Source organism: Chanos chanos, chromosome 4 (assembly GCF_902362185.1).
Source record: "Chanos chanos chromosome 4, fChaCha1.1, whole genome shotgun sequence".
In the NCBI taxonomy this organism is placed as follows: domain Eukaryota; kingdom Metazoa; phylum Chordata; class Actinopteri; order Gonorynchiformes; family Chanidae; genus Chanos; species Chanos chanos.
In genome coordinates this window covers 7570221-7595144 of record NC_044498.1, presented here as the reverse complement: position 1 = coordinate 7595144, position 24924 = coordinate 7570221, and the positions used below count along the sequence as shown (strand labels likewise).

Here is a 24924-nt window from a genome sequence, read left to right as displayed (position 1 = left end):
ACCACAGGTATTCCATAGAGTAATGAAATCATGGGGTGTCTCATTGCTGTATGCGGCACAATGGTGTGTCAATGGTGTGTCTTGATTATATTTTCATTTGTTTACTGTCCCTCTAAGACAAACTTTCTGGACAAAACCAGCAATGTGACTGTGTTACAGGGCTGGACTTTAGCAACTGAATTCACAGTGACAGCTCTCTAAAGCTCCTGTCACACAGAGAGTTCACTTTCATGATAATGGCAGTTTTTGGGAGAACAACTGCAGTGTGTGACAATTCTCATGATGTACAAGTGCTGAGCAATTTATTCTCAGCACCAGTTTCTGTTCGCACAAAATTTGTCAATGCTGAACTAACCTTTTGCCCTCATACCCAGCCTTGCAACACACAGCCAGTGTTTGTGTTGAGACATTGCACTGCTCATGAACTGTGACTAGTTATCTAATGTAAATTACAGTGTCAGCTGGAGATTCGCGAACGCTTACTGTATTTATTGAACACCAAAATGTTATTACTGTAGAGATGTTATTCAGTTAGAGCCAGCCTTTACATAATCCCTTTCTAAAAGAAAGGGATTATGTCTAGAAACTCTATGTGGAGTTATTTTTAAGGTAAGTTTACGGGAAACACACTCACACACACACACACACACACACAGAAAGCTCTAATCTTTAAGTCAATCAAAAAATAGAGTACTAAGCAAAATAGGAGGGGTAGAAGACTATTCTTCAAGTAAGTCAAGACTTCTCATCCTTCACTTCTTGAAATGGAGGATGAGTATCAAAGAGAATGGGTTAAATCAGACTAACTAAGGGGTTATATATACAGTACAGGTAACAATGGCTATTTAAGCCTTAAGAGTGATTCTCAACAGCAAGAGACAGAATGCTGTAAAGGAGTATTTGTGCTAATCAAAAAGTTACTACTTCAAAAGCATCGCCTGGGCTGGAATTTTTTCTCAAATGAACTTAATTTGCAACTTCATCCTGCACTGCTCTGCAGGATTCCACAATTTCATCATTGCTTTTCTTAAACATTGCAGAACCACTGCAGTCATAAAGGTGGCCAAGAATTGCCAAGCAACACAGAGCTGCCACTGACATTAGATGCACAATTAGAAATGAGGACATGGCTGGACTGTTCATTCTTCTAAAGATATTTGTATGATCACCAGTGTGAAGCTAGTCATTATGTTCTCTATATTTTAGCATATGGTTTTGTTAATTATAGCAGTTGGTCTTATGTGCCCATTTTTGAGTAAAATATCTCGTGTTATCTGTATTGTTATGTCTGTCATAAAACTGTGTGATGTGATGACACAACCTGTATGCTAGCTTTGTGGTTTAGGACCAATATCAATAAGTACATAAATAAAATAAGGGTGCACCTCAAGATTATAAGCATCTATCACCAGGAAAACCATCAAAATTTTGTTACCATGTTTGCTTTAAAGTGAAAGGAAATACATACTGTTCTTGGCAATAATATTAGAAGTCTAGAAGTCTGCTTAGAGTTTTAGAGCTCTGAGTTTGTATCAGTGTATAAGGAGAAAAAATCAGAACTAGGTCGCTTTTATCTGTATTGTGTATGTATTCCATATTATTGCATATCATTCAGTTTCCATTTATAAATTCACACAGCTAGTCAGAAAATTATGCAAGTTTGCAAATCCTGGATTCCTTTTTTTTTCTGATGTGTCTGTCATAAGGGAATAGTGCTGTTATGCTTGATATTTCCTTTATGCTGGTTGCTTATGAGAGATGCAAGTGGTTAATTCCCTGCTTCGCACTGTACAGATGCATGTCAGCAGGAGTTTCTCTCCCTCAGTAGGTAATCATAGTCAGTGACATGCTTGTACAGTTGCAAACACGATGAAGTAAGGGGAGATTCTGAACATTTCACACTGAATGCTGATGCTTATGCACTGACTCACGTAGAGGGAAAAAAAAACCCCAAAAAAAACAACGTGATGGATGGCTTCAGCTGTCCCAGAAGAAACTGAATTTGCACTCATCTCATTTTTTGATGGAGGTGCCTGTTGGGAAAAAGGGAGGTCTATAAAATTACAACTAATTGACTCCTTCAAACCGGGTGAAAATTCTCATGAAGTGGTTTATTTCACAATACCAATTTTAGACAGGAGTGACCAGTATAGATTTTGTATATTAAGGGCAAGTCTTGGCCAGAGGGATCATGCCCTTCACCCTCAACATGTGTAATACAATAAATTTGTGATTTAGTTCCGCACAACATATGAGAGTTACACCCAATAGGTGATTTGCAGGGGGTGAGGGGGGAAGCCATCCCCCTTGTTAGTAAAATGACCAAAATGCATCCCCCTTCTTGACCTGCCATTCCCCTAAATACTCTATAGAGTAGTGTCAGTGACCCTTTGGCCATCTCCCCTGTTGGCTATTGGGCCATCCCCCCTGTTAAAAAATAACAAATCACCCACTGGTTATACCTCATTGTCTTAAAATGGAGAAGCTCACTCTGTTTATACATTATGCCCTGCCCTCAAAGAATGCCATTCCAGTAATTGATCTCCTTCACTGAGCAGGGTGATCACCATGGCACTGACCACTGCACTAGTCTGATTAGCTTGGCCTGTATAAAGCCAGTCTGATTGGCTTGGCCTATATAAACCACCAGTCTGGTTGGTTTGGTCCATGTAAAAGGACATCAGAACCCATCTTTTCCATCACTGTTTGGTGTTCTAGCCAAATCTGGAAGTCAGCTTGGCTGATGTGTTCCACTTCAGAATGTTTACTTAAGTATCAGATATCAAAATATACTTGTACTCTCCTGAGCAACTAAAACCTCTACATGTGGGAAGCATTAAAACTCTGCAAGTGTATTATCTATGCTCTGAAGCACATGAAGATAGGAGTCGTGTCTTTCTCTATCTCAGTGATTATGTTTATGTGTCTTTTTTGGCTGTGAATGTGTTGATAACTTGTGCAGTCACATCACACTTGTAGAAAACAGTGGCAAAAGCCTTGCTTTGACAGCAGGTACTGTTATCCTGCGGGACTTATGCAGGAGCTCGACGCTCTCCATGACGACCTTATCACTTTATCAAAAATTCATTTATACGTCAATTCAAGGTGTCTTACTTTAGACAACAATAAAATGACTCTGCATCAAATGTTATATTTATTCTTCAGTCAGTGATTTCGGGATCAATTTCACATTAAGAGCTGGTTTTCAGCTGTTATTTCATAACAAGATCTTTTTTTTTTTTTTTAAACAAAAAAAAAAATTATTATAGAGTTTTAATGAAATATTGTTGGCCTTTGACTTATCAAGAGCATCCTGTCTGCATCAGACGATTAGGATGGTAATCTGTCATTTTGAACTCAAAAAACGGCTTGAGCAAATCCCCATATATATACATGTGTATATATGTATATATATATATATATATATATATATATGAGTACAGGCCAATCTCCACTGTGGAAACCCATTTAGCCATGTTTCAAACTTTTACTACACACAGTAATGCAAAGTAAACTGGGAATGCTGTGTGAGGAGATTCAGTAACAAAAGTGTTGAGAAAATTCAAATTTAAGAAACTAGTCAATTTTAAAACCAAAACACCCGTGTTCAGCAACAACTGAGCACTTCACCACTTCTTGAACTCAGGGAAATGTTGAGGTTCGTAAGATGATCTTGACCTCAGACACCGTGAGGAAGATGATTTGGAAAACAGAGCAAGATCTTAGGACCACTGTTAGAGAATCACAGAGCTTGCTTGCATCTCGTTGTCATCTAGTTCACAAATGAAAATGTATATGGCACCCACATGCCAAGACTCTATTTGGAAGGGTTGCCAAAACAAAAACCCCTTTATTGAGAGCACTCAGCAAACATGAACACTGGAGTCTGCTAAGCGGTACTGACACTTTAATTGGTTCTGGGTGCTGTGGTTAGATCTATCAGAAACACTCTGTTCTTTGACTGGATCACCACAAGGCTGTGTCTTTTTCACCCTTCCTTAATATTCCCTACTCAGTGATGGACAGTCGGAATAAGTCTTGGAATCACTGACTTCATCCTACAAGCTTTTTTTTTTTTTAAATGTTTTCTTTGCAGCTTAAAGTCATAAGGACATGATGATTGATTTTAGATTCAGCGTTCTCTGCATGAGGACACAGTCACTCAACATAAAATTAAAAGCCACAGAAAAAAAAAAAATCAGTCATTGGCTCTTGGCTCGCTTTAAAGAGCAACACTGTAATGGTTTAGGGAAGAAAAAAAAAACAAAGAACAACAACAAAAACAACAACATCTGTGTTTTGTGTCGTTTTTTTTTTAGTTGGTGAAACTAAAAGGGACAGAACTTTGTGTTGCTGTGTCCTTTTAAGTAGTGAAGGCTATAAAGATGCTCCACCATATTTATATAAAATCCATTTTATCTATTCCTCCAATTTCATGGTTTAGCAGTCTAAGCCTTAAAAACAAAACAAAACAAAAAAAAAAAGTTTTAATCCAGGTTATTAAGGTAACCATAAAATTCTTTGGAGTTCATCTAACTTCTCCTCAGTGTTTTCAATTCCACAAAAATGGAAAATAAAGCTAACTCCATTCTCCAAGTCACTACATGATAGCAAATGTCAGGTGGTATAGAATTCTAAGGTGTAGGGCCAGTACATACACAAATGTACCAGGAAAATAAATCTCAGCAGTTTTAAGAATTTAAGATATGAAATCATTTTATTTATACACTTTATGCTACCTGCTTACACTTTTGACCCTTGATGTGAGTGTGTGTGTGTGTTTGTGTGTCCTGATCCATGTGTATATCCACTGTATTGTATGTACTATGTGGACAGTGTTTTATACTATTTTTAATGAATTTAACTGTCATTGCAATGAGGCTTACCTTGAGCTTCATGCTAGGATGAATTAAAGTGGAACTCTTTGGTCCCACGTGCTAATGGCAGGTTTATTGTAAAAAAAAATGACATATGTTTTGAAAAGAACATTACAGCTGCTGGTAACGCTGGGGATGCTGTGAAGGTCAGCAGCATCATGAATCAAGCACAGGAACATTCTAACCAAAAGCCCACTTGTGTACTTGTGTATTTTCAAATAAAACAATAGCACCAGTTACATGTCAAATCCAATAGCAAAATGATCAAAACAAAATCAACATTTTGCTGTAAGTATCCTAATCTACTGACATATAACCCACTAAGGATATGTGGACTGAAGAGAATGGTCAATAAATGCAGGATATCAAGTTCCTGCAAAGATCATGTCAGGAGAATGGTATAAGATTCCTTTCCATATATTTACCAGTCTCATAGAATTGTATAGAAAATGACTTGGTGCCCTCATCCCAAAGGAAGTGTGTACAAACTACTGAAAATCTCATTTAATTTAATTAAAAAATTGTCTTTTGTTATGGAAACAATGTTACAATTCTGTTATCAGAATAAAAAGAAAAAAAGTTTCATTTTTGTTGATCATGTTGAATAATAACAATATTGTACACTTCCCATGTTGTAAGATTATAATATGTTATATAACTGTTGTTTATTGTATAGTACGTTTTGTTCATCTTAGCTTTTTAATTTTGGAGAAATTCATTCAAAAGCCAAGTTATTAGTATTGATTTATTGTGGAAAAAAATATCATGTTCACAGATATGAACATACATGGAATATTAACAACTCAAATATGATGATTACGTGAAGTTGCTGCTCATTACTCATTTAATTTAATTAGACAGTGCCATATGGGTAATATACACAATACAGTAAAATTTAAACAAATTCTGTAGGTCGCACAATGAAAAATTACGTAGTCACACGTTCTCTTGATCCTCAAGGAAGAATCAAAATATGAAAAGAGGGGGGGGGGGGCTGTACAAAAAATAAACTAGTGTTACTCTTCTGTTGGATCAAGTATTTTTCCAATAAGAACAATAAACCCCGTAATTTCATCATAAACTATAATTATAAATGGCCGGTCAAAAACGATCCTATGTGGCTCTGAGAAGCCTAAGGTGACATCTGAGGTTCCTCTCTCTTTTGACTTAGTCTCATCCACCACCAGTTCAACCTCATGTAAGGCCTGCAAAAAACATACAAAGGGGAATGCTGTAAAAAGTTAATCACATCCCAAAGTATAAACTTATCAACATGAAGACAATAATAATCTTTACGTTCACATACCTGGGACAGGTCAAGATCTTTCTCCTCCAGGTGATCTGCGAGATTGGCTGACTTGGAAAAAATGGACTGAACGCCTGTGCTTTTCAATAGGCTTTCTAGAGTGTACAACTTCTTCATTGCAAACTTTGGGAAGCGGATCTCTGCAAGCCTGTCATGAGTAAAAGATCAAATGAACTTGCACTTCATTTATTAAATCCAACAGCAACCATTCTCTCATATTAAATAATTTAGCATTAATAGATGCTTATTGGTCCTCATCACATGCAACAATGCCATGTCATGTTTTGAGACTTGGGGAAAGATCAATAGAAACACACACAAACAACACAAACACACACAAACAATCACGTGACTAGAATACGGAGAACTTTTGTGGGCAGCACCCACCCATAACCTCATAAACTTTTACAAGGTAAAGAGAGATACCCAGTCTTCAAGTTAGAAAGCCAGAAGTTCATCTTGCTGATGGAGAGGCAGAGCTCCAGGGTCCTCAGCTCAGTGCGAGGTAGCAGGAGGAGCGAGGCCAGACGGCCTGAATATGGCAGCCCCACCACCGTGGTGGAGCAGTTGGTGTCATATAACATCCTCAGCTCTTCTGAGTCATCTCGAAACATCATAGGCACCTCTACCACCTCACCGCCCCCAGCTTGGAAACGCCATTTCACCGTCTGTCTGCTGTCAAATGGCTGCTCCCACTTACCTGCACTCAAATTCAGATATTAACAACCCATCAGAGCATCAACAAAAGTGTCTATGGTTGTTCTGTCCAGCAGAATAACTATGTACATGAATATTGTCCACAAACCACTCCAGATATCTTCAACACAACTGAGCCCATAACAGTCGTATAATTCTACAACCGCAATCTTGTATGTTTATATGTATTTTCGCTTAAATTCACATATGTATAAGCATGAAAATGAAAGGCTATGAGGTCTCATCTGAGACGCTGTACCTTTAAAGTGCACTATGTTGGTGAGAGTGACTTTGTCCGAGCTCTCTGTGGTAGAAGGAACTCTTTCCACCTGATGTGGTCTTTCTTTCTCCCCAGTTTCCTGATTGGAGCTGTTAAGTGGCAGAGTAGTCTGAATGTCAAGCTGAGCATCGACCTTTTGCTCGGCCAAGCTCGTCTCCAGGGCTCGGAGAGCTGAGAGGGCACGCTCCACAGCAGCCTCTGTCCTGTTACCCAGACCGAGAGCGTCTAGGATCTCACTCCGTGTGTGGGCGTGTGACAGCCTGGCCAGCTTCACCAAGGCAGAGACGAGGCCAAGGGGGGAGAAAAGCAAGTTTTTCCCTGGCCTCTCGGCACCCAGGTTGGCATAGAGACCAAAGGCAAGATCATCACAGAGTGTTGTCAAGTCATCCACTGGACTTTCTGCTGCCTTCTGAGTCTTCTCAAGCTCCTTTGCTGTAGTCGAGGCACCAAAGGAGATTAGCAACGTGGCTAATACAATAATACTACACATAATTCTTCCGTAAAGCCCGGCGCCTCACGAGAGCACAATGAGTTGCTCTTCTAACTCTGTTCAAACTCCAGGTTGAAGTTTGTTTTCCTGCGTGGGTGTTGTAATGTACTGATCTGTGCAGATCCAGTGTCCCTGACCCAGAACACAAATTCTGGTGAAACAAACAGCCCCCAGGTTCTCAGAATGCCTTGGCTGCCCACCACAGGGCAAGGATCCCAAGTAGTGCTATTTGACCGCTCTGTTTACCTGTACACTCTGCCTCGCTGTGTCCACTGTTGAGTAACAATAGCAAGAATAGGTTACCTGGGGTAAAAAGGGGAGCCTTTAACCAAGAGGTCAATCAGCCGGTAAATCTGCTTGCCAGTCTCATGAGACAGGTTTCTCTCTGCCATTGAGACCATCAAAAGGCAAATAAATAAATAAATAAATAAACAGTGCCTTTTTGACCGCAGTCTTCATTGATATATTTCCCTGAGCTTGAACATCAAGAGATATCCTTATTTGACCCTCATCCCCTGTGGAAAGCGGCTTTGTAAGAAGGGTGTACAATAAACCACAATATTCAAAGATTTTATAATAACAATAAAAGTATAACCTGTGCACCATATGAGACATTGTTTGTTTCATAATCAGGCTCTGATGCCAAATTTAATCGTAGGAATGCAACGCTGAAATGTATTATTTCAAATCAAAGGACGCTTCCTCCACCTGCTGTTAGAAGATAAGCAGTGCAACTCTGTGAAACCTGATGATGTTCATAATGGATAATGTTGAAGGAATGGAGTAGTTATGTCGCAATAAAAGTAGGCGATTCAAGAAACTTCCAAAATATCTGCTGACCAAAGCTGTTAAGAACAAAGATATACACGCAAACATGCAAGCGTACACACACAAACACAAACAAAGGACTCGTATGGACAAGAAACAGTCTTAAAATGTTCAGCCATATCCCTGTGAATTTCTACAATGTAGGTCCACCTTCTTGGCCTTGAGTGTGAAGAATTAGAAATGTATGTATGTTCATGTACAGTCAGACGTCATGGGACCTCATGTTGATGTGAGGCAGTAGCTGAAGTAAGCATTGCGGTCCCACAAGCTTAGGATCACATGACGGATCCCTGTAGGAATTTGGGTTACCATAGGGATGACTTTTAGTGTAGTCTGTCATTCAGTTTGTCTGCATCCCCTAGAGAAAGGTATTTGATCGCCACTGAGCTCAGAGTGTGAGGCTGGATTTCAGCTCCATTGCGTTACATTCAGGGATTGTTTTGGGGAAATGTGATAAACCTGTTCAGATTTAGAACGCAGTTAAGCAATGCTTAAAAGTAATCTGGATTCGTAAATGGAGTTCATAGTTCACAAAATGTTGAATTATGCCCAACTGTAGATGAGCTCTCATTCGCTTTTTATAACTTCCCAGTTGCTAAGCTAATGGTAATACTGCGTATCAGTTTCCCATGAAGCCATTTTCTCAGAAAATACCTTTGCCATCTCCATTTCCTTTTACATGGAAACTTGGTATAACAAATTAAGGTGTAAATCACTGCAAACATATTAACTCTGAATTTCAAGGATTTTTCACACAGAAGTTTTAGCTCTTTTCATTGTAGTGCTGAAGGACATACAGAAATTTACCCTTTTCAGTCAAGAGGCATTAAAAGCAAGCTTCACAAGCAGTGCTGATGTCCATGGGCTTCATGATGACTGCCAACTTTTAAGCTGACAGTGTCTTTTCTCCCGATGCTGTCATGTATGGTGACTATGCTTGATTAGGGAATGTGCATGAGCAGGGTTGGGTCAGATTACTTTGAAATGTAGTCAGTTACTGAATACAAATTACATGGCAATTTTTGTAATTAGTAAAATAATCCATTGGATTACAAAAAAAGTGTAATCTAATCTAAATACTTTTGGATTACTTCAGAATCAAACATTGACAATATTGCAACTTAATACTAAGAAAATGGAGAAAGCCACAAAAATTTGAGCTCCACAAATATTTTTTTTTCCGGCCTACGTAATCGGGTGCTCAGGGTCAGTGGCGACTTCGCAGCCCCACCCGGCCCATCATGAAACACAGGCCAAGGAATATAACGTGCACGTGAGACAAGGGGTGCGCCGAGACCCTACAGCATAATGAAAGTGAGGGCCAGTGCTGGTCGGCTAAAGTGGGATCTCCACACCGTGGCGGGGTGCACCACTGGCCCGTCTCATCCTGTGGCATTTACAGTTGGTCAAATCGTATGTCTGATGCACTTTTCATGAGTTAATAGCATTGGTTATCATGAAAAAAAGTTTCATAATTTTAAAATTGCCATACTTTAAAGACGTAATCAAAAATGTAATCAAGTAATTCTTGACAATGTAACTATAATCTGATTGCACTTTTTTTTTTTCAGATGCAATCTGGGCTGATTATAGTTACTTATTTTTTGTAATCTTATTATGTAATCTCAATTACACATAATCTCTTACTTCCCAATGTTATGCATGAGTTAGAGAGGCACCACAACAACAACAAAAATAAATAAATCAAATTATAGCATGACACACTTAGCGGACAAGGCAAAATGTAGTAAATAAATCTGTAATAAGTGGGGGCATTTTTGCTCCCTTTTTGTTGTTTCCCTGTACCGTGTTTTAACCACTGTACTGTGACACACACCTCCCAGCTGAGCTTACATCCTTAATGGCTAATTATTCTGTCAGCCTGCCTGAATATATATATATATATATATATAAAATGTGTGTCTGTGTGTGTGTGTGTGTGTGTGTGTGTGTGTGTGTATGTGTCTCCTTTCTGACACTCATTTTGTTCTCAATAAATGTAACCCCCAGCAAGAACACCAATTGTAAAGATGATTCTGATCCAGCCGAAATCAAAAACACTGATTCGAAAGTCAGTGGTTTCTCAACAGTGCTAGTAGCTAAAATTGGTGTGTTTGTGCAGAGTTTGACCAAAATATCCAAGATACCTTATAGGTCTCCATTGGAACCTCTCACTCACTTCCTTCTCTGAGTTTAGGTCATCACCATCAGCTTTGGTACTTGGTAGCATGTTAAAGGTCTTGAATGAGGACATGACTCTGTATAATTTGTCTCTTGCTTTATGTCTGCCTGTAATGTTTACATCTGTCCTGAATCTACATATGCTTGATGTAATTCTTTTCTTGTTTTTATTAACATTCTGCTGCAACATGTAACCTGTTTTCTACGACCCAGATTTCACTTGCTAGTTATGTGAGTTTCTCAGAGACATGCTCTCAGATGACCCCAGCAAACCCACTCAAAACCCATTTCAAAATAAATATTTTCTTAGCCAATATACAGTTGACTGCTTGTTTGATTGGACTTTGGCTAAGCTCATCCTTTACTAATGTCGCAGTCCAACAGACAGAATGATTTAAGTCACTGCTAAGAGCTTTGAAATAGTTTCAATTCATTATTGTTATGCATGGTTACAAACAAATATGCAAACAGGAATTGAATGGTGCATGATAGTTGTTGCCTGTCCAAAGGAATAGTCCTGCAGGGAGTTTCATATAGAGTCAAACGTGCATTGAGAATGATCCACACAAAATCATCCAGCCAAACAATCCAGCGATCACAAGCAGCTGGATGGAGCTGACTCAGTAATACATGACTAAGTCTATGAAGTGGTGTACAAAAGTTATACTGAAAGACTCATATCAGATTTGTAGATCTCTCTCTCTCTCTCTCTCTCTCTCTCTCTCTCTCTCCCTCTGTGTGTGCATATGTAAGAGCTTTATAGAGACCATAGCAGCTTTTGTTAAGTCTCTGAAAGTACCTGTGACATGCCACAGACATATGACCAAACTCAGAATGTTAAGCAATAAAAACTGATAGGCTACAAAAAGATTGATTTGGATGAAATACACACACACACACACACACACACATATACATACATATACATATATACATATATATATATATATATATATATATATATATATATATATATATATATATATAAACACCCCCAATTCCACTGTCACTGAAGCATCTGATGAATTACCACCGGACCACGTTGCATAACTCAAGAGTTTAAATCACAGTTCACAGATTGGAAGTTGGGCAACAATATTTGACAGCATTGGGATCTTTAAAAGAGCAAAGAGCATGAAAATGACCAGACTGCCTGCAAACTTCAACAGTCCTCTGCAGACAGTACTCTCACAGTAAGTTTCTTGATAGCTCATAACATTCAATTAAATGTAACATCATAATTTTAGACTTAAGATATTAATGTTAGCCAGCACTGATTACTACATAAATTTAGTATTTCAAATGGGACCATTAATCTGGTATGAAAGTTGTAGCTTTACTGTACAGACATTTTTTTATACAAATAATGATACCACTACTACTACTACTGAATATTTTATTTCCCAGGAAGAAACTAGAAGGCAATGTGTTTTATACTAAACATTAAGAATTCTGAAAAGTACATAATGATAGAAAACACTCTTTTATATATTTCACTGTTGTAATATCTTCCATTTTCTCAGAAAACACATGCTTTTTTTTACTTTATGTTGCAAGAAGAGGCACTGTATTAATAAGGATTTTATATATGAAGTGTAATATTTGAGGTACATTACATAATGATGAAAAACCATTTTCATGTATAATTTTTTAATGTATTAAATATATAAGTATTAAAAAAAAAATAATGTTTAAAAAATTGGTCTAATATCTGCTCTAATATCCTCGTCTTCTGACTTGATTTTTATTCTTTACTGCAATGCTGTTCTATAAAGTGCAGTCATAAGAAAATCTGTCTCCTCAAAATTCGTATTTTGCTTTTGTATAGATAACAAAATGTGGGATAAGTTCTCTTGCTATTTGACCTTTGGCCTGCTGCTGGTTGTAGCTTGTGCTGTAGATCCAGCTAGCAATGATCATGGCATCCACTCAGCAGATCATCACAAACACCTTCATCATGCCAAGGAGGAGCCCCATCCTAACCATGAGGGTGCCCAGCAAGACTGCCATCTGCTTTCCCAACACAATGCTGACTTTGCTTTCAGTCTGTACAGGAAGCTAAATACCCTACCCGTCTCTAAGGGCAAAAACATCTTTTTCAGTCCAGTGAGCATCTCTATGGCACTATCCCTGCTAGCACTGGGCGCCAAGGAACAGACTCACTCAGAGATCTACCGTGTACTGGAGTACAGTAACCTCCAGCCCGCACAGGTTAATAAGGGATACGAGCACCTGCTCCACATGCTCAACCACAGCCGAGATGCCTTTCAGCTGGAGATGGGCACTTCTCTAGCCATCAGACAGGGCTTCAAACCACTTGACAAGTTCCTGCAGAATGCCCAACACTACTATCAGAGTGAGGCTTTCACTGCTGATTTCAGCAAACCTGATGTGGCTGCACAAGAGATCAATAAGTACATTGCCAAGAAGACACATGACATGATCACTGACTTGGTTAAAAATGTGGATGGCGACACTGTCATGATGCTGATAAGTTATTTGTTTTTTAAAGGTACAGTCACATTTTATTTAGATTCAACAATTATCAAGATCTTTGGTAATGTTTCAGTATGTTTAGAAATCTTTCCCTTTCAGGTAAATGGGAGGAACCTTTTGATGCAAAAGACACTCGTAAAGATGACTTCCATGTGGATGAAAACACCAATGTGACAGTGGACATGATGCGGAGGAGAGGTTTTTATGAGTATTACATAGATCAAGCCAACCACACCACCGTCCTGATGTTGCCATACAAGGGTAAAGCATCCATGATGGTCCTTCTCCCTGATGAGGGGAAGATGCAGGAGGTGGAGGGGCTCCTCTCTAAAGAACAGATCAAACACTGGCACGACAGTCTTATGAGGTAGGGCAGGACTCATAAAAAAGCCCTGTGATTCTAGAAAGAGTCTCCTTCAAATGGTAATGTTTGACACTCTCCTCTGAGCTATACTATGGAGTTTAAAAGTTATCCTTTGATTCTGTTTCATGAGACTGGGTGAGACTCAAGGAAATTATTCTTTCTTGCCCGTCTTCAAATTAAACATGCAAACACAGTGATTAGAAATTACCTGCAGTGCACTGTTATCGCTTGCCACATTGCGTTTGGAAAATTCTGCATTTTCTCTTTAATAAGCACTAACTCTGACTGTAAGTTATTTTTACATAAAACTGGAGTTATTATATGTGACATTGTCCCTGGCAATAAAATAGGAAGCATTGAAGCTATGAAATCACTCAAGTTTACCACAATAACAATACATCCTCCAGATTATCATGGACATAAACACATCAAATTGTCTGTTCCTCAGAAATAAATTCTCAGTGTCTGTGCCCAAGTTCTCCATATCAGCATCTTACTCCCTGGCTGACACTTTGAAGGAGATGGGAATGATCAGTGCATTCTCAGAAGCAGGAGACCTCTCTGGAATTTCGGACTTAGACAAGCTGGTGGTTTCAAAGGTACACAAACAAATCAGATTGCTCAGTATGCTCCCTTGTCTCTTCATTTTGCATATTTTGTCTGGTTTCATGTTAATCTTAAATCAGCGTAAGCAATCCCCGTCCTACAGAATGTCAATCTTGCAGTTTGGGCGAACATCTGGCTCTCCAAGAAAAGAATTTACTACACTGATTTTAGCTCTCCACTCTATGAGTTAAATGCTTTGTAGAAAAATGTGACTAGCCCTAATGCAGTTCTGTATAATACTGGCAAAAGACAGCTGACGTGAATTTCTGAGAAATACACTGATATGTGTCATACCTCTGTTTCTTTCTCAATAAATTCTCTAGGTGGAACATAAGGCAGTTCTGAAAGTGGATGAGAGAGGCTCTGAGGCAGCTGCTGCCACCACTTTAGAACTTGTTGTAAAGACAGCAGGACTGCGATATTTTACAATAGATCTGAACAGACCCTTCCTCCTGCTGATTGTTGAAGACAGCACCAAAACTATCCTCTTCATGGGCAGGATCACTGACCCTACTGCTGTTTAAGTGCCCCTGGACTCCATACTGACATATCCGTTTTTACATTTTTACGGCAAAAATCCATCCAGATTTGCATGTGCATATACACAACAACAAACAGGTAATCTCGTGTCTGTAAATGCATATTGTTTATCAAAATAAACATACATTAACTAAAATACTTGTACTTACTACTTTTTTCATTTGTCTGCGGAGTGTACACTCAACTCACATTTTCTTGCCACAATATGGTTAATTACTGATATACAGTGCATCATATTTCAACACTTGGTTGTATGGTAGGTGCTCATGAATCAGTAGAAATTATAACAGCTGGTTCCAAAAATGTCTTGGGAAAAAACAAACTGGGCCCACAACATCTGGGACAAACTGTAAGTTGTGTAATGTGAAAACTCTGAGTGCATGTATAGACACCGAGGGCATTTGGGAGGACTTTCTGACCAAAAGTTTTCAATCTGAATTAATCGTAGGTAATAGAGATTTAGAGCCGAAAACAGCTTTAGAGATTTCTCACAAATTTTGGTGAAAACAAAAATGGTATTCACGTCTCTCTAATGTTTTACAGATACTAATTTCCTATGAAATGTATTTTGCTTGTCAAACCAAATCTGTTATTTATGGTGATATTAATATTTGTGTTAAAGCAGTTGAGTATAAATTAGCAAATTACAAGGTGTTATAATTAACCAGGATATCCTATGCGTGGAGATGAGTTTTGGAAGGCACACAGTTACCAGGCAGCCAATGTCAATGCCCGTTCTAGATGGATTTTGAATTAATTAAACCAATGCCGTTTTCTGAACAAGCCAGCTTAATCAATGATTTTGTTTTGAAGGAGTTACTTGACAAAAATTGTACATACTTTTTAAAGGCCGCTGGACTCCGTCGAGACCAACTAGAATGTTTGGCGAGACCAATGGGCAAGACCGAGACAAGTTAAAGTGCCAATACCAACAAGTCCAAGACAATATAAAAAACGTTTTGAATCTGGACTCGATTACTACACCCCTGGCAGATTTCAAGAGTTGTTTCTGCTTCTGACACTCTATTTTTGGAATGTGATTTTAATATAAATTTATCTGAAAAAAATATTTGTGACAGAAATGTGAATGGTCTTGAGTGAGGATATGACTCTTTGTATAATTTGTCTCCTCTTTTATATAAGCCTATATGGTTCACATCTGTCCTGAATCTGCATGTATTGGATGTAATTCTTCTCTTCCTTTTCTTGCTTCTCCCTCCCCCTTCCGTTATGTTTGCTGTAAGGCCGATAACCCTGAAGTTAGGTTTTATCAATATTAGGTCGCTTTCCCCTAAGGCATTGCTGGTCAGCGACCTGATCAGAGAACTCAGCCTTGACATGATGGGTTTGTGTGAAACCTGGCTGATGCCAGATGTTTTTTTCCTCTTTAAATGAAGCTTCATCCTCCAAGTATTCCTTTTCTCATGCTGCTAGGGTAACAAAGAAAAGTGGGGGTGTAGAACTAATCTATAATACCGAATTTTCTCCTCACCAGGGCTTCAAACCAGAATTGTTTTTCAATCGGTTCGTTCCAAGCAGAATCAGTATTTCAACATTTCAGGTTTTGCGTTGCACTTTAAAATTATCATTCCCGAACCAGTAAGCACCAAATGAAATACTACTTAAAAATGTTCCATGTAGGCCTGTGTGACATGACAATATGTATCAGTATAAAAAATGTCCATTTGTACTGTCTTTCCTTCCTCGTACGTATGAGAAGGGGAACTGGCAGCAAGTGTAAACTCTTTTCCGCCATTAACACTCTTAGGATGGTTGTTTTGTCCACAGGTTTATTAAAGTAGACAGTATGAAACTACAATAAGAGATGAAACTATATTAATGGTCTGAAGAACTGCCGTTAATGAAAGACAGAAGATGAGAGTAGATGTAAGTGGATTTGTAGGAGCATTCATCAAGATGTCACACTGTATTGATGGAACAAACTTCCTGGTTATCCTTACTTCCTGGATCTGACTACTTGTGACATCACTACACATTTATTTCTAAATGTTTACCAAAGTGCACCTGATAAAGAGAGAAAAAAACCTCTGTTACAACTGTAACAACACACTATTGATAGATATTTTAATCTATAGTCTCTATCACTAATGTCATTACAAAACATTACAGAAATGCACTGCATCACTAACTAGGAGCGCTGTAGTCCAATCTGTCCTTTGATTTGTTTGATTCGATTGTTTTGCAATCGTTGTCAATCACAAATGTTTAAATGGCAAAAAATGAGAAACTATGTAATTTTAAAGCCACAGTTAGCAAGCTTGCTAATAGGCTATGTGGGCCACATTATGTTTAGCCTAATTGGAGCTATCCAGCTATTCCCAATATTAGTTCTCCTTACATGGTAGCCTAGCTATCAAACATTGATGAAGCTGATGTTTAAGACCAACATTTTATAAGGGGCATAGCACAATATTTATCTCCTCTGGTTACAAGTAGGGAGACCACACCACATTTCACTTTCACACTATATCACTGCCCGCGGCTGGTAAATTTATGTCCGTTATCTAAAGACGTGAGTGACATTCAGAGGAAGACAGGAAGTAAACTCCACCAAAGTTATTGCAAGCAGAAAATATTTTAATTTGTTGTAATAAATAAAAGAACGAAGAAATAACATTACTAACCGGTTACCATTATGTTGGATAAATGTTTCTGTTCCAGAACATTTAAAAAAAATAAAGTTTCTGGGTTCATTTTTGTTCCTAGCAAAATATCAGTTGTTTCTGGTTTTCGTTTTCGTTCCTTGAACCAGTTCAAAGCCTTGCTCCTCACACCCTTAGCTTACCTAATTTTTTCTTCCTGCACTACCTCATTTTATCTTATAGTAGTGCTCTACCCCCCCCCCCCCCCCCCCCCCCCCCCCTCCCAACGCTTTCCAAATTGGCACATTCTGCTAAAACAGCCTCTTGCCTGCTTGGCCCCCTACCTGCTGAACTTCACACAGAGCTTTTCTCGGTTCTTCGCCCAGCAATGCTCAACCCACTAAATCTGGCATTTTACCCTCTGCTTTCAAAACGGCTGTGATCCGGTCTTCACTTAAAAACCGAACTATGACCCTGAAACCTTAAATAATTACAGGCCGATCCTTAATCTCCTGTTTCTCTCAGAAACACTTGATAAAATTTTAGCTGCTCAGCTTCTAGACCATATGTTCTTCAGTAATCTGTTTGAAATGTTTCAGTCAGGTTTCAGGTGTTTTCAATCCACTGAAACTGCACTAACTAGAGTGACAAATGATCTCTTACTAGCGACAGACCTTGGTGCTACCCCTCCTCTTATCCTTCTTGATCTGAGTGCAGTATTTGACATGGTCGATGACACCATATCATTCAAGCGCCTGGAAAGTCCAACTGGTATTTGTGGCCTGGCGCTCTATTGGTTTAAATCCTATCTCTCAGAGAGAAAGCAGGGTGTCCACTACAATAATGTGATCTCTGAGTACCGAGAGCTTAACTATGGTGTTCCTCAGGGGTCTTCCTTGGTCCTCTCCTATTCTCTGTTTACTTGCTCCCTCTGGGCGATATTATTCATAGTTATAACATTAGCTTCCATTGTTATGCTGACGATACTAAGATCTTCTTACCTACAAAGCACAATGACCGCTCTGAATTGGCTAACCTTGAGGCGTGTCTCTGTCCTACTAAAGGTTGGGTGTCCTCTAATTTGCTGATGCTTAATGCTAGCAATACTGAAATGCTAATCATTGGTCCCCCTACTCATAAGCATCTTTTTAGTGATCTTACCCTAAGTGTTGACAACTGCATCATCACTCAAAACTCTAAAAAACTCATCCAGCTAAAAATCTTGGTTTGATTTCTGACTCTAGTCTCGCCAGTCACTCATATCAAGAACACCACCAAAATTTCCTTTTGTCACCTCTAAAATCGGGCCCATGCTAAGTATGACTGACGCAGAATCTATTGTTAATGCATTTGTTCCTACAAAAGTAATAACCAAAAAAACACAATTTAATGAAATTCAGTTTAATAAATTGAAATTCCGTTAATTTAAGGAATTTAACGGAATTTAATTTTAGAATGTGGGCAACTTCTGTGCAAAAAAAAAAAAAAATTAAAAAAACTCGGGCTGGGCTGATACCTTTAAAACCAAACTTAAGACTTATCTGTTTTCTTTAACTTGTGGATAAGATCATTTCGATTTGACTATCGGGGGGGCTTAGTCTCTCCTGTCATAGTTTAGTTTAGTTTCTGCTCCTTTAGATGTCTCTCACAGTTTCTTTCTTCTTCTCCTTCCCCTCTGCTCTTCTTCTCCCTCCCCTCTGCTTTCTGTGTGTGTGGTTGATTTCTGTGTGCTTGTGTCGCCTGCCTCGATCAAGGTCCCCCTCCTGCTTTTGTTGTTTTATTTTGTCTGCAACTGCGTATTCTTTTACATTATGACTGCATTGTAACTGCTCACTGGGTCACCATCTATTGCACACCTGTCTGGCCACGATGGGCTCTCCTCTCTCTGTGGTCCTTCTCAAGATTTCTTCCAATTTTTTCCCTGCTACACCTGGGTTTTTTGAAGGGAGTTTTTTTCTTCCCCAATATGAGGATTAAGTCAGGGGTGCCATCCTGTTCTGTTTGTTCTAAACCTGTGGGCATGTAAAGCCCCTTGAAACTGTAAAACAGTGATACTGGGCTTTAAATAAATTTGAACTTAAACTTGAGCTATTGATACTCAGTTGCAAGAAGTATCCTGTTTGGTAAGACCAAAATTTCACTTGTTAGTCATATTAGTTTCTTAGATGACCCAAGACAACCTACTCACAAAATAAATATTTTCTTAGCCAATATACAGTTGACTGCTTGTTTGACTGGACTTTGCTATGGCTAAGCTCATCCTTTAGCAGTGTCACAATCCAATAGACAGAGTATTTCAAGCCACTGCTAAGAGCTTTGAAATAGTTTCAATTCATTACTGTAATGCATGACTACAAACACATATGCAAACATGAATTGAATGATGCATGGTAGTTGCCTGTCTGAAGGAGCAGTCCTGCAAGCAGTTTCACATAAAGTCGATGGTGCACTGAGAATGATCCACCCAAAAATCATCCAGCCAAACTCCCAGCAATCACAAGCAGCTGTCTGACATTGGCCCAATAATATATGGCCAAGTCTGTCAAACTGTATAGAAAAGCTGACCTGAAAGATGTTGGATTTGCTGACCTCTCTCTCTCTCTGTATGTGTGTGTGTGTGTGTGTGTGTGTGTGCGTGTGTGCACATATATACGACATTAATAGAGGCCACAGTCAGCTTCAGCTAAATCTGTTAGCTTAAGTGCATGTCCCATTCTTGAGGTTAAGGTGGCAGGCAAGTGTGTATGAGATGATGGAAGTGCCTGTGGTGTGCCAAAGACAAATGACCAAACTCAGAATGTTGGGCAAGAACTGCTCAGTCCAAAAAAAAAACAAAAAACCAAAAAACACTGATTTGGACAACAAACAGCAATCCGAACAACAGGTTCATGTATAATTACATGATGGACTTTTTCTGTTGTTTCTATTAAAAAACACTTCCACCTCTTCGGTCAGTGAACTTCCTGATGCCTGACATTATCAGTCCTTTGAATCATGGTTCACAAAATGGAAGTTGAGCAATGTTTGTCAGGTTTTCATCCTAAGTACTATAAAAATGACCAGATTGACTGCTGGACAGAACAGTCTCCTGCAGACAGCACATTTATGGTAAGCTGCCTGGTACAGTGTCATAATATTATGTTAAGCAAATTATACTTTCAAGTTAGCAAGTACTGACTACTAAGGGAGTACAGTATTTCAGTTCGGATCAGACATGATATGATGATTGCAGTTTTACTATTTGGTAACAATATTTAAATAGAAATAATGATATGGCTAGAGAGAGATTTTATCTGCAATTAACTTTTGTTAATAAATGACAAAACCATCCTGAACCCAGGGTTGAAGTTGAACAATGTGTTTTGTAGTAAACCTCAAGAATTCTCGCTAGAATATACTAATAAAAGACATGTTGCTTCAGCCAATATTTGTGTTGTCAGAAGTATCATATTTTAGGAGCCTGAGAAAATCATATGAGTAAATTGTCTTCCATTTTGCAAAACTGAATCGCTAAATGAGTTCCTGACCTCTTTTGAGAATGCTACAGCATTCATGCAATGAAATGGCTACGAGTACAATACGACGTTTGCTTGGCAGTTTTAGTTTTACTTTGGCTGTGCTTGGACTAGAACATAAAAAATAAGACATGTTGCCTCAGTAGGCATTTGATGTATCCAGTGTGATATCTGAGGTGCCTGAGAAGATCCCAGAGGACATTTATAAAATGACTGCAGGTTCTATCATTTTTGTGTGCATTGACTTACCTATAAAAAGCATTTTCTTTTAAGTATTGGTCTAATATCTGCTCTAATGTCTTCTACTTCTTCTGGGTTAATTTTTTAGTCTTTACTGCAGTGCAGTTCTATAAAGTTCTACTATGAGAAAATCTGTCTCCTCAAAATCTGTATTTTGCTTTTTACATAGATAACAAAATGTGGGGTAAGTTCTCTTGCTATTTGACCTTTGGTCAGTTGCTGGTCATAGCCTGTGCTGCAGCTCCAGCTAGCAATGATCATGGCATCCACTCAGCAGATCATCACAAACATCTTCATCACGCCAAGGAGGAGCCCCATCCCAGCCATGAGGGTGCCCACCAAGACTGCCATCTGCTTTCCCCACACAATGCTGACTTTGCTTTCAGTCTGTATAGGAAGCTAAATGCCCTGACTGACTCTAAGGGCAAAAACATCTTTTTCAGTCCAGTGAGCATCTCTATGGCACTATCCCTGCTAGCCCTGGGCGCCAAGGAACAGACTCATTCAGAGATCTACCGTGTACTGGAGTACAGTAACCTCCAGCCCGCACAGGTTAATGAGGGATACGAGCACCTGCTCCACATGCTCAACCACAGCCGAGATGCCTTTCAGCTGGAGATGGGCACTTCTCTAGCCATCAGACAGAGATTCAAACCACTTGACAAGTTCCTGCAGGATGCCCAACACTACTATCAGAGTGAGGCTTTCACTGCTGATTTCAGCAAACCTGATGTGGCTGCACAAGAGATCAATAAGTACATTGCCAAGAAGACACATGACATGATCACTGACTTGGTTAAGGATGTGGATAAAGACGCTGTCATGATGCTGATAAGTTATTTGTTTTTCAGAGGTATGTTCACATTATTTTAGTCTTCACAGTGAACCAGATGTAGGAGTAAATTATGATATAATATATGAAATGTTACCTTTTTAAGGTTTAATTTAAATTTAACTGAAATTTTTGGGAGTGTTCAAGTGTATTTGGAAATCTGTCCTTATAGGTAAATGGGAAGAACCTTTTGAAGAAAGAGACACTCATAAAGATGACTTCCATGTGGATAAAAATACCAAAGTGAGAGTGGACATGATGTGGAGTGATCGTTTCTATGAGTATTATGTAGATCGAGCCAACCACGCCACTGTCCTGATGTTGCCGTACAAGGGCAATGCCTCCATGATGATCCTTCTTCCTGATGAGGGGAAGATGCAGGAGGTGGAGGGGCTCCTCTCTAAAGAACAGATCAAACACTGGCACGACAGTCTTTTGAGGTAGGGCAGGAGTCTTGAAAGACCCTGTGATTCTAGAAGGAGTCTGGATAACATGGTAAAAGGTGACACCCTCCACTGGGCTGTACTTGAAAAGTTTAAAAGTTATGGTTTTTATTCTGTTTCATAAGACTGGGTGAGATTGTAGGAAATAGTTCTTTCACGTACGTCGGCAATCTAAGTGTGGAAACAGTGATTTGAGATCACCTGCAGTGCACTGTTATTTCTTGCGATGTTGCTTTTGAAAAATTTTGCATAGTTTTCTCAGTCTTGTACTAGGTATTATCCTTCTTTTTTATAAGCACTTAATTTGGTGTTTACTGTATGTGATTTAGGCATAAATGTGTCAAACTATGTGTTCCCTAGAGATAAATTCCCAGTGTCTATGCCCAAGTTCTCCATATCAGCAACTTACTCCCTGGCTGACACTCTGAAGGAGATGGGAATGGTCAGTGCATTCTCAGAAACCGCAGACCTCTCTGGCATTTCAGAGATAGACAAGCTCAAGGTTTCAAAGGTATACTAAAGAAATTCAACAACTGTTCAAAACTCTACTTTGTGTCTCCATTTTGTCCATTTTGCTGGTTTCATCTTAATTTTAAATCAAGGTAGGCAATCCTAATATTATCCTGGCAGAAGACAGTTGACATAAATTTCTGATAAATACACTGACATGTTTCATGCCTCTGTTTCTTTCTCAATAATTTCTCCAGGTGGAACATAAGGCAGTTCTCAAAGTGGACGAGAGAGGCTCTAAAGCAGCTGCTGCTACCACTGTAGAGATTTTACTGGAGACTGCAGTGCTACCAAGACTGAGAATAGATCTGAACAGACCATTCCTCCTGCTGATTGTTGAAGACAGCACCAAAACTATTCTCTTCATGGGCAAGATAACAGACCCTACTGCTGCATAAGGGCCCCTGAACCTTATAGTCACATATCTGATTTCACATTTGTTGACAAAAATTCATCCAGAGCTGCGTGTATCTATAACATACGTAAGATGATACCAAGGCTGAATGAGAAGAAATTCTGCTCCACATTTCTGGCATTTTAGACTGCAGATCATCAGATCATTCTTCTTTCAATTGTGTATATGTTTATATTTGTGTCTATGTATGTTTATCTGATTATTTCCATCAAAGGTAATTTCTTCATCTTATTTTATGTCTGTTTGATAATAAATATTAAATAATAAATACTTTTGTTTTGTTTTCTTTCATTTTGTTTTGTTTTTTGATTATGTGAGTTTTTTTATTTTGTTTTGTTTTTTGATGACGTGAGACTTTTATTTTGTTTTGTTTTTTGATGACGTGAGACTTTTATTTTATTTTGTTTTTTGATGATGTGAGATTTTTGTCATTTTGCAGATTAAATTTTACTTTGTCATTTTGACAGATTTTTTTACTTTTCTTTTCTTTTTCTTCAGCCAAGATCTCTGTAATTATGTAGGCCTGTTACTTTCTATAAAATAATGGAGATGTCTCAGAAACTTCAGGGTTGTTTCCCTTTAAGTTTGACTGTGTACTTTTATATTAACCGTGATACATTTGAATCAGTCAGACTGATCTTGTGTAGAAAAAAATGTAAAAAAAAAGTCTAAAAATAATAATAGTATAAAATCTAAATATCTTTGCACTAAGTAACATATCTATCCCTATAAGTCGTCTAGATTTAAAATGTTTCCTCTTAAATGTAATGTTTTAACAATTTGGTTTTTGCCTGTTGTTTCATTGAAAGCTTTCCAGACGGACACTGGACATCTCTGTTTAAAAAGAAATTCTTGCCGATAAAGCTTTAAATTTTAACCTGTCAGTCTTTTCTAATATCTGTTGTAGATGTTAATGAAAGCAATTCTTATTTATTTTGTCATGATTATTTATTTCATCCTGATTATTTTTATGACTAAGAAGCAGAGGTAAAACTCAGTAAGAGGTACGGGTCAGGTGCCTTTATAATAAAATATGAAAATAAATATAAATATGAAAATATTACAAAATTAAGTTCTCTCCCCAAGCTATATTCACTCACTCATTATCTAAGCCACTTATTAAGCCGCTGATTAGGGTAGCGGGGGGTGAGCTGGAGCCTATCCCAGCAATCATTGGGCGAAAGGTGGGGAAACACCTTGAACAGATCACCAGTCCATTGCAGGGCCACACTATACTCTTAATACTAAAATATGACCCATCAAAAGTTTGCAAGAAGCTACAAACAATTACATTCATCAGAAAGTCATTATGTACTCTCCCCAGAATTTAGAAACCACACAATCAACATTACTTCAAAGGTGGACATTCTGAAAGTCTTTAGCTCCACTGAGACCTGTGGTGGAAAAAATTCTTCGCAATCCTATTCAATAGTATAGGTACTTCAGGTCACTCAAGTATGTTTAAAAAAAACTACTCAAGTGAGGATGTATTTTCAGTACATCCTTTTTTAAAATTCTTATTCTTTTATTTTACTCATCAACTTTGATAAAGGTGTTGTGCTGGTGATTCACGTTAAGACCTTGTCCAGGGTTTCCTTGGATTTCAACTAAAAACACATTCAAATGAGAAATAGTTCGTGTCAGACAGTTGCTACAGCCTGGCTTGCTGGATAAGATGCTGACGTAATTCACCACAAGGGGG

General features: G+C 38.5%; 3 protein-coding genes across 3 annotated transcripts; 2 read left to right on the top strand and 1 right to left on the bottom strand.

Moving 5' to 3' along the window:
- Positions 1-5608: 5608 nt before the first annotated feature.
- Positions 5609-7725, bottom strand: LOC115809116 (alpha-1-antitrypsin-like protein CM55-MS). The gene is made up of 4 exons (XM_030770636.1): positions 7139-7725; positions 6610-6883; positions 6184-6331; positions 5609-6082 (listed from the first exon to the last, which is right to left on the bottom strand). The coding sequence occupies exons 1-4, from the start codon at positions 7647-7649 to the stop codon at positions 5894-5896; spliced, it is 1122 nt and encodes a 373-aa protein (XP_030626496.1). The 5' UTR covers positions 7650-7725; the 3' UTR covers positions 5609-5893.
- A 4012-nt stretch (positions 7726-11737) lies between these two features.
- Positions 11738-14800, top strand: LOC115810088 (alpha-1-antitrypsin homolog). The gene is made up of 5 exons (XM_030772006.1): positions 11738-11851; positions 12487-13170; positions 13254-13521; positions 13967-14117; positions 14448-14800. The coding sequence occupies exons 2-5, from the start codon at positions 12495-12497 to the stop codon at positions 14646-14648; spliced, it is 1296 nt and encodes a 431-aa protein (XP_030627866.1). The 5' UTR covers positions 11738-11851; positions 12487-12494; the 3' UTR covers positions 14649-14800.
- Positions 11783-23453, top strand: LOC115810090 (alpha-1-antitrypsin homolog). The gene is made up of 5 exons (XM_030772007.1): positions 11783-11851; positions 21192-21875; positions 22027-22294; positions 22658-22808; positions 23005-23453. Exons 2-5 carry the CDS (start codon positions 21200-21202, stop codon positions 23203-23205), a joined length of 1296 nt encoding a protein of 431 aa, XP_030627867.1. The 5' UTR covers positions 11783-11851; positions 21192-21199; the 3' UTR covers positions 23206-23453.
- The last annotated feature ends 1471 nt before the right edge of the window (positions 23454-24924 follow it).